Raw genomic sequence first — 9,484 nt, 5'->3', positions numbered from 1 at the left:
TCATTTATCAATAAATTATAATAACTATAATTTTTAAGTTCATTGAAAGATGATGAAAGTATAAATTAGTTTTTATTGCATTACTTCAACAATTTTTCATGTGGACTATTATTTTCTTTAAATTAAAAACTTTTCAACCATTGATAATCACCCTCATATCTTTGGTTTCTCAAAGAAGTAATAAGAATAAACCAAAAATAGGAAGTCCAATAAATTATGAAAGAAAAAACAAAGAAATAGTCAATTGTCATTCACATGGGATTAAAACAATCAGGGTTTATTGAAAAAGTTAACTTAATGACGGGAGAGAATTTTATACTTACAATAGTAGTGTTTATAGCACTTGGGTTGATGTCATTTGTTATTGAAAAAATAACTGAAAAGATTGAACATCACTTTAGTAAGAAAGAACATATATTGTCGTTAATTCAACATTTATATCATGAGTTAATGAATTTAGGTATTGTTTCATTTTGTTTTGTATTATTTGATATTGCAGGACTATATGGATATATTGCTCATAATTTTGAGAAGTATAATAAAAGAGAAGCAGATGTTTTTGGCATATTTGAAGTAGTACATATTACATTATTTGCAATAGCAGTTTTTTTGATCGTTATTGGATCATTTGTAATTTTTATATCATGGATATATCACAAAATCTGGAAATATTATGAACGTTTTGGATATCAAAATTCAGAAGAAAATTTTCTTCATAAAATGCAACAATTAAAAAATAATAAATGGAATTATCTTAATATTGTTTATTGGATTAAATTTGAATTTGCTTTAAGAAGGTATCAATTTAATATTATGAAAGAAGAATTTATTATTATGGAAGGTTTACCAACATCATTCAATTTTGCTCGCTATAGTATTAGTTGTTTCAGAAGATTAGCTTGTCATCACATTCATGTTTCAGGTAAAATTTGGTTATATGCTATTACACTAGAAGTGGCAATGACATCAACATTACATTTAAAGAATCCAAATATTGGATCAGCAATTCTTCATTGTATTGGTTACTTTTCTTTATTTGTTTGTATTATTGTAACATTAAAGTGTAGAAGTGTAGTGAGCCAGTTAGTTAAATTACATCACTCAACAGTAAATCTTCCAGTAGTTAATTTTCTTGATGATTATCGTAATTATCCTTCAAACTCAGAAAAAACACAAGAACATTCTGAAAGTTATTCTATTTCAGAAGATTATAGTGATATGAGAAGATCTTTACAATTACAAGGAAGAAAAATTTCATTAAACTATGGGATTAGAGATGTTCCTCCACCTCAACGACCAAAACCACCAACAGGAATTAAAGGTTTATTACATAAATATTTTGGGTGGGTCCCATGTTATAACTCTCCATATCATACAACCGTTGAACGTTTATTATGGTTTAATTCTCATGGATTTTTACATTTAGTAATGAAATGCATTTCCATTACACAAGCGATCTATATTGTATTATATATTTTATTTTATTCAAGGTCTAGTGTATATACATGGGAACATATTCTTATTATTATCCCACCTATTTTTGTTTTATTTATTTTGATTCCACTTAGTTTATCATCAATGACATTAATTCGATATGTAGATAAAGACAGATTGGATGATGTTGTAAAATCAATTATTTTCCAATCAATTTCAAATAAATTTAATAAACGCCATTTATTTAGAGCAGTTGCTTCAAGAGAAAAAGATAAAATGAATGTTCCAGATAAAGAAATGGTTGATGTATTTAAAAATAGATATCTTGCAACTAACAGTACACATAATATTGAACAACTTACTATTTTAAGTGAAATTTTAGGAACTATGACTGAAGGTGTTGATAAGAAGAAAGGTTTAAATATAAGAAAATTTGGTGATATTACAATGATTAATTCTGCTTCTGGAGATGTTATTATTAGAGGAGCTGATCCAAATATGTTAGAAGAAGTGCTTAAAGATGCAAGGAAATATCAAAAGAAAGAATCAAATGAACAAGTAGAAATGGAGTCTGGTCCTGTTGCTATTAATGATGTCTATTCAAAACAAATAAATGGTAGTATAGAAAAAGAAGAGGCAATTGTCCAACCAACAGAAACAAAAGATGTTATTGATAATTCATCAGTTCAAATAGACCGAAACAATAAAATACCTATCTATAATGAACATACAGAAATAGAAATGAAAGAAAGTATTCCAAGAGTTATTTTAAGTGATTCTTGCAAAACAAATCAAAGTACTGGAACAGATTCTTCTTCTTCAAGTCAGATCTTAACTTCTTCAAGTTCTGAAGATGATGGTGATAATGATAAGACAGAACAACAAACAATTCCAAAACAACCTAAAGATTATATTTTAGTTCAAAAAATAGCTCAACCAACAACTCATTCAGTGTTAAATGTAGATGATGTAGAAATACTTGATATGAGTGATGAAGCATAATATTTAAATGAATTCAATTAGTTGATTGTTGTTTTTTGTAAATAAGAACGAGAGGCAAGAGGTGTGGTTGATAAATCAAATGGTGTCCATGGACATCCAACAGCATCTCTAATAACATCTTTCAATCTTTGTTCTTTTAATTCAGGAAGTGAAAAATCATAAAATTCTACACGTTGTTGATTAACATTTCTACTTAACAATGAAATAGTACCAGAAGGAATTTCTTTTGGATTAAGTTTGTCATAATTTGTTAATAAATTAACTAATTTTTCATCAGTTAAATGTGGACAAATTTCACTTCTAGCATCATCAACTAATAAATTTTTTTGATTTAAAACAAGTACTCTCCCAATTTCTTTTATAATAATTAAATTATCTTTCAATACTAATAAATTCTTTAATTTATATTCAAAATCAGATACTATTCCAAGAAGCATTTGTATTTGAATTCCCATCATTAATGTACAATGATCTTTTATAATCTCTTCATAAAAAGATATATTTAATACTTTAAACATATCATTAAGAATAAGTGCCTTGAAAGGACCACTAATTCTAAATTCACAAACTAAATTAACAATACTATTAAGCTCTTGTATTATTGGTTTATCTGAACAATTTTGATTTAATGACGTTTCCCAGGCTTTATGAAATTTTAAGTTTATTATTTCAAATAATCGAGTATAACATTTAGACCCAATCTTTTGTATATCTTCATTAAATTGAACTAATGATTCGATCCTTTGTTTTTTTCCTAATGTTTCATATAATGCGATTAATCTACTAATAGAAGAAAATAGATAAACACATAATTTTAAAGGTAGAATATCAGCAATAACAAATGACTGTAACTGTGTACAAATAATTTCAGGTAATCCAGAATTTGAAATAAATTTTTCTATTGGCATAGAAGAATAAATTATTTGTGTTAACAATGTATTATCTGTACTTTTGCATTGTTCTTCTAATTCCATAAAAGAAGAATGTCTTCCAATATCTTTAATTAATAACTCTTCTTCTCCACTTAATACCTCAACAGTATTTCTTCTTGACGTATTAACTTTTAACTCTCTTGTTGAACTTTCTCTTAATGGAATATCTCGTTTTATTTGTCTAAAACTACTTTGTCTTACAATGCTACTACTTCCTATTGTTGGTTGATCTAAAGCAGAACGAATTTGTGAAGCATCTGCTGTTGCTCTATGTATTCTATCAATTGATCTTATCGTTCGATGAGATATAATAGGATCTCCATTTGATTCCTTATTAAGAGTATTAGAAACTGATTGAGTTTGTTTAGTATTTTCAAATTCAAAAGACTTTGTGAGATCTAATGATGTTTTAGAAGAAGGAATTTTACTAACAGAAATTGTGCCTTGACAAATTTTTCTTTTAGGAGTGTTACAACTTGAAGATGTAGGGATTTTACTTGAAGAAGTATTTGGACTACCCATTATTCTTGTTTTTTGCTTACTAATTTTAGGAGTTGAAAAAATACGATCTCCAAATAAAAGAAGTAATTTGACTGTTAAAATCTCTTTTCCAATATTTAATAATTTATTTACTGTTTGTTCTCCTATAGATACTTTATCATTAAAATAATCTGAAAGATTAATTGTTTCACTTCCAAGTGTCATATTTCTTGATATAATATTTAGTTTAAGTATTTTCGGTTTTAAATGACCTTTTGAATATTGAAACGTTGAAACGAAACTAAACTCTTCATTAATTTCTTCTCCTATAGAAAAAACTTTAGTTGTACCATTATTATCTCCTCGTTCCCAACTAATCTTAATATTTCCAATTTCAGTTTTTTCGTTTTGACTCACTACACTTATTAACCGAACTTGAACTCTAGACTTTTCATCATGGGATTTCATTGATATCTCAATTCTTTAAAGATTACTTTTGAAGTTCTTTTTTTCCCCATTATTATTCTTTCTATTTTATTTTTCATAATAGTTTTATTATAGTTTAAAATATTTTTCAATCTTTTGTCGAACTTGTTTTGTGAAAAATGTGAAAATAAGTTATTTTTAAATAACACAAACGAGAAATAGTGATTTAATGTTTAGAAGTTTAATTAGTATAACAAGCTTTTGAAATTGTTCCCAACAAAAGTTTTTATTTCCTCTAGAATTGATGAGATTTAATCATTTCTTATGTTACAAAAATATCATTAATGAAAAGATAATATAAAAACAAACGATAAACATTTGCTATTGTGCTATTAGGATTTAAAGTAATAATTATTTCTAATAATTTATTATCAGCACAAATATAAGCAGTCCATTTTCCATTATCTCCTTTAATATATATTTCTTTTGCTCCTTCTTTAATAACCTCTAAATGATTTAACATCTTTACTACTTCTGGTTTATCAAATATTGATAATCCTCCATTCTTAACACTCGTAGACATGTTATAATAATAAAACATAATTGGTCTATTCACTAATTCTTTTGGTACTTTTGGAAGTCCATCAGAAAATGTTGATGACCAGAGACCTTCAAATAAATCAGTTAATCCACTATTTAAAAACAAAAGAAATGTTGATATAGACTGTTCATTTGTAGTATCCAAAAAGAAGTGGAAAAAGAATAATTTGTGTTCAAAAACAACCCATTTTCTTTCTTGTCCATCAATGAAAACTGAACAATTTAATATATCTCTTGTTGCTGCTAAACTACTTTTACTTCTTGAACGTTCTTCAGGAATTCCAAAAACAATTCTTCTTTCATCATTTGCAGTTCGAATTCCATTAAACTTATTTCCAAAATCTATACTTCCATTTCTTAATACATTAAATAAATTAAAAATATTGTTTTGCATTGAGTAATCAAAATTAGTATGGACTAACTGTGTACTAAATAACATTTAATTGTTTATTTTTATTTATTCTAAAAAGAAGTATTAAACAAACTTTTGGAATAGTGCATACTCTTTTACACATTTAAACTGAGTTCCTACATCATTCATCAAATTAATTAATTGTGTAATTTGATTTTTAGACATTGAAGCATATTGAATTCCTGTTAATCTTCCTGGAGATGCTAAAATATCATTTGAAACAGTATACATAATAGGATCAAAAAACTTTTTTAATTTAAAGATAAACACATCAAATGAAGATTCAAATTGTTGTGTAAATGTTCCATTTAATAACACAAAAGAATTACAAAGGAACTTAAGAAGATCAATACCACTTTGGTCAAGTGATGGTGTATCAGAAGAAACAGTGTAACTAACCCAGAATGAAGGCTCTGGTGAATACAAAAAAGTTTTTGTTTTAGCCATTGTAACTGTTGTAATTGGTTTTGAAAATTGAGAAAAAAACCCAATTAATGTTTGAAACAATCCAAGGTTTGCTAAATCTGAATATCTTGTTTGATTACTAAAAGAATATAATAATTTTTTTTCATCTTCTCCTTCTTTTGTTTTGATATTTGGGTTAAAGATAAGAAGTTGTTTTACTGAAAGATCTTTTTTGGAAGATGAAAGTAAATCCATTACTGACATTTTAATGAACTGATCATTTTTTAGTTCTTATTCTTTCTTTTCTATTTCATTCTGTAAACAATAAAAAAATACTAAATTTCAATTAAACTGAACTTATACTTTTTTATTTCTTGGAAGACAAATGATGGTTTCAGTAACCAATGACTGAAGAATTGAACTAATAAAACAATCATATTCAACACTATCAACAAGATCTAACACTGTTGGTAATGTTTTTGTATTTAATACTATTGTAGGAACTTTCTCTTTCTTTTTTTCTACTAATTTATTAAATGCGACAACCATTTGTTTATTCATTGAAATAAATTCTTTTACTTCTCGATTATTTCTTTTCAACCATTCCTTTTAATTAATCTTTCCTTTCGTTTCAAATTAAATTTTATAATCTTCTCATTTAATGATCTTATATTTTAGGCAACCCTCAAAAAGGGTTAAAAAAATGATACGTGGTGAATCATCAGAAAGTCTATCTTTTTAAATTATTTTTAAAAAGAATTCCAAAAATAGATATTAAAGGTATTGAGTGCAAATAAGTTGTTTCTGTTAAAAATATCCAATAAGGAATAATAAAAGAAAAAACTAAAAATCTAAAGAAGCCAAGGAATGGTTGATACAACAGGTATTAAAGATAAAATAATACTAATTTTAAAATATTATTTTGCATATTGTTTTGTTGCTTCAGTGTTTCTTCAAATTACAATTCTTCTAATAATGGATGTAATTTGTTTACCTTTTTACTTTATATACAGACCAATTTATCAGTGGATATTCCAACGAGTTACGGAAGTATATATGATGTATTTCCCATTAATATTTTATTATATAATAGGCAATAGAATTATTGAAACAGGAGATGAATTAGTTCCAAATGAAAATGCACTTTTCCTATGTAATCATACACATTTTTATGATTTCCTTCCAATAGTTATTGAAGCACCACGATGTGGTAGAATTGGTGCAATGAGATTTTTTATGAAAGAAGAGATAAGTAAGATACCATTAGTCGGGTTTGTTTTGATTAAAGAAAGTACTAATTAATTGTTTAAGTAATAACGATAATAACAATAAATTAGATTTGGATTTTATATGATGGATAGCGTTTATTTAAAAAGAAATTTCCAAGACGATAAACCTTATATTCTTGAAACATTCAAAAGATTCAGAAATAAATATTACCCATTTTGGTTAACTATTTATCCTGAAGGTACTCGTGTAAAACCTCAAAAATTAATAGAATCTCAACAGTATTGTAAAGACAATAATATTCCAATTTATGAAAATTTATTACACCCACGTCCAACTGGTGTTATTGTTACTTTACAACAACTAAGAAATGTTATTCCTTATGTTTATGATATAACACTAGGCTATCCTGTAAAACCATCACCGTCTTGTTGTTTCTTCCCAGGAGAAGGAATAACAATTCATATGAATATTCATAAAATTAGTATTAAAGATATTCCAGAGGATGAAGAATCATTAAAACGTTGGTTAGATGATTTATGGGTAGAAAAAGATAAGTTAATGAGTTATTTTAAAGAGCACAAAGAATTCCCAGGAGAACCTCGTAAACCACAATTTAAATTTACATGGGCAGATTTTACTGGTTATATGACACCAGAATGTTTTACAAAACCTTAAACTGACTATTTGTTATTGCTATTTATTTTTTTGTGTTATATATATGAAAAAATAAGAAACACAAAAACTAAAAATATGATGGTGATGAATCTTTTTTTATTTGTTGAATGGAATAAAAATAGATATTAATTTTATAGTAAAATAATAATAATAAAATAAGAAGAAAAAAAAGAACTGAGAACTAGAAAAAAGATTTAAATAATAGTATTAATGGAAGAAATACTCAATCAATTAGAAAGAGTTGAAACTAAAAGTGCTCAACAAATTGAGAAGATAGTTAGGTGTGTAGGAAAAATTGCTGATTATACACTTGATGATATAATATTTGATCCAAAGAAAGATTGGACCTTTGATTCTTTAAGTACTTGTTTTAGTAAATCAGAAAGAATGATAGAGAACAAGAAAGAAATAATATTAATAATCAAAGAACTTATCTGTTTATTGGATGACTTAAAAATTATTGAAGACAAAGAGCTCGATAATTTAGAAAATGATAGAAAAGATTTACTTGAAGCGATGGAAGAGAAAATTAGAGATATGAAACAATATGGAAATGATAGAAGAACTTCTAAACCACCAAGATCTCCAATTGATGACAGGAGAACAAGTCAACGAGATTATTCTAAAAGAATACCTGCAAGAGATAGAGAAGTTGTTAGAGAAGATAGTCATGACAGAATAGAAAGAAGAACTACTGAAGTACAAAAAGAAAAAGGAAAACAAATTGTATTAGAAATGAGATCTGTTATTGAGAATGAAATAGAAAATGTTGTAGCAAATAAAAGCCAAAAAATATTATTTGATACAAATACTGATGGATGGAAAATGGATAAATTTGTTGATTCTGTTACTGGAAAGAAAAGAATTGGTTTCTTAGTGTTTGATGAAATTGCACATGTATTTGGAGTATTTGTAAACGAAATACTTCAACCAGGACAATGGCTAGATGATTCTAAATTATTTTTATTTTCATATACTCCAGGACAAAATAAACCATTATTCTATTCAAATATCATGTTCTCTAATCATGATGGTAAATCAATCTTTAAATTAGAAGAGAAAAATGCAGAACACTTTTTCAGAGTAGCTAATGTTATTTATATTCAAAACGTTTCTGGTAAAAAAGGAAGTGTTATGTATCCAGAGTTAGAGGAATATTTCTTCCATGCAAATCCTAGATCTTTCTGTGGGTATGTTTATCCTGATAAATTCGAATCAACTAGAGTTATTGCACTTCAATTCTAAAATTAACCATATATAAGTATCATTTTTTACTTATTTGGTAATTAAAAGGGAACAACAAGAATTTACTTTCTTTATTCTCATTAAATCAATTACTTCTTTACTAAAAATGATTACATTTTCTCTTTAATCTTATTTATTAGTTATATATATTCATTATATATATTACATTAATAATATTTAATATTTCAAATACATTACTTTCAATGGTATTTAATTATTTATTAATTCTTTAAATATACCTTTACTTAATTAATATAATTACTTTAATAAATATATAAAAAATATTTATTTCACTTTTAATAACTCCTTTTTTTATTTATTAATTTGTATTTATGTAAAATAATAATTGAATTCTTTTTTTTGATTTATTTTTTTTCCTTTAAATATTATTTCTTTAATAAATAAAAAAGCCTTTAAATTATTTTTTAATTGCTAAATCATTAATCGTTTGTGGATTTGTAACAATAGAAAGTGTAGAGAAGAATGTAGGAGTTGGGAATGAATCATTTTTATCAATAATTTCTTTGATAAGTGTTGTTCTTCTTAAATATGGTTTTAAATAATCGTCTGGTGATATATTCAAACTACAACAATAATTGGCATTAATAGCTGTTTCTCTAACTAAAGCCGGAAGTACTTCTTT

At 25.8% G+C, this 9,484-nt stretch overlaps 7 protein-coding genes across 7 annotated transcripts in view, besides 11 other annotated features; 4 read left to right on the top strand and 3 right to left on the bottom strand.

Moving 5' to 3' along the window:
- The window catches only part of EDI_317580 (uncharacterized protein), a gene marked incomplete at both ends in the record, with an annotated part of 1,612 nt that extends 1,591 nt beyond the window's left edge, over positions 1-21 (top strand). The window contains one exon of the mRNA XM_001733432.1: positions 1-21. This exon is cut by the window's left edge and continues 1,459 nt beyond it. Coding sequence (XP_001733484.1) covers positions 1-21 — 21 coding nt within the window.
- Positions 10-37: a sequence feature (AT_rich).
- Positions 38-255: 218 nt separating this feature from the next.
- Positions 256-2,436, top strand: EDI_317570 (uncharacterized protein; the record flags this gene model as incomplete). The annotated part of the gene is made up of 1 exon (XM_001739718.1): positions 256-2,436. The coding sequence occupies one exon, from the start codon at positions 256-258 to the stop codon at positions 2,434-2,436; it is 2,181 nt and encodes a 726-aa protein (XP_001739770.1).
- Positions 1,466-1,486: a sequence feature (AT_rich).
- A 17-nt stretch (positions 2,437-2,453) lies between the features above and the next one.
- EDI_317560 (uncharacterized protein) lies at positions 2,454-4,316 on the bottom strand (the record flags this gene model as incomplete). Its single annotated transcript, XM_001739717.1, has 1 exon — positions 2,454-4,316. The coding sequence occupies one exon, from the start codon at positions 4,314-4,316 to the stop codon at positions 2,454-2,456; it is 1,863 nt and encodes a 620-aa protein (XP_001739769.1).
- Positions 2,793-2,845: a sequence feature (AT_rich).
- Positions 4,317-4,378: 62 nt separating the features above from the next.
- Positions 4,379-4,423: a sequence feature (AT_rich).
- Positions 4,424-4,596: 173 nt separating this feature from the next.
- EDI_317550 (uncharacterized protein) lies at positions 4,597-5,955 on the bottom strand (the record flags this gene model as incomplete). The annotated part of the gene is made up of 2 exons (XM_001739716.1): positions 4,597-5,302; positions 5,360-5,955. The coding sequence occupies 2 exons, from the start codon at positions 5,953-5,955 to the stop codon at positions 4,597-4,599; spliced, it is 1,302 nt and encodes a 433-aa protein (XP_001739768.1).
- Positions 4,672-4,706: a sequence feature (AT_rich).
- Positions 5,239-5,259: a sequence feature (AT_rich).
- A 397-nt stretch (positions 5,956-6,352) lies between the features above and the next one.
- Positions 6,353-7,596, top strand: EDI_317540 (1-acyl-sn-glycerol-3-phosphate acyltransferase, putative; the record flags this gene model as incomplete). Its single annotated transcript, XM_001739715.1, has 3 exons — positions 6,353-6,419; positions 6,557-6,962; positions 7,029-7,596. The coding sequence occupies 3 exons, from the start codon at positions 6,353-6,355 to the stop codon at positions 7,594-7,596; spliced, it is 1,041 nt and encodes a 346-aa protein (XP_001739767.1).
- Positions 6,427-6,447: a sequence feature (AT_rich).
- Positions 6,576-6,615: a sequence feature (AT_rich).
- Positions 6,762-6,783: a sequence feature (AT_rich).
- Positions 7,597-7,707: 111 nt separating the features above from the next.
- Positions 7,708-7,803: a microsatellite.
- Positions 7,804-7,806: 3 nt separating this feature from the next.
- EDI_317530 (uncharacterized protein) lies at positions 7,807-8,841 on the top strand (the record flags this gene model as incomplete). The annotated part of the gene is made up of 1 exon (XM_001739714.1): positions 7,807-8,841. The coding sequence occupies one exon, from the start codon at positions 7,807-7,809 to the stop codon at positions 8,839-8,841; it is 1,035 nt and encodes a 344-aa protein (XP_001739766.1).
- Positions 8,842-8,970: 129 nt separating this feature from the next.
- Positions 8,971-9,272: a sequence feature (AT_rich).
- Positions 9,260-9,484, bottom strand: part of EDI_317420 (tuberin, putative) — a gene marked incomplete at both ends in the record, with an annotated part of 2,209 nt that continues 1,984 nt past the window's right edge. The window contains one exon of the mRNA XM_001739713.1: positions 9,260-9,462. Within this exon, the coding sequence (XP_001739765.1) occupies positions 9,260-9,462 (203 nt within the window). The remainder of the gene's footprint in view (positions 9,463-9,484) is intronic.

This window comes from Entamoeba dispar, genomic scaffold, assembly GCF_000209125.1.
Source record: "Entamoeba dispar SAW760 scf_1105229462353 genomic scaffold, whole genome shotgun sequence".
Lineage (NCBI taxonomy): Eukaryota > Evosea > Mastigamoebida > Endamoebidae > Entamoeba > Entamoeba dispar.
Note: the sequence above shows the minus strand (reverse complement) of the source record. Positions and strands in the feature narration are given on the sequence as shown.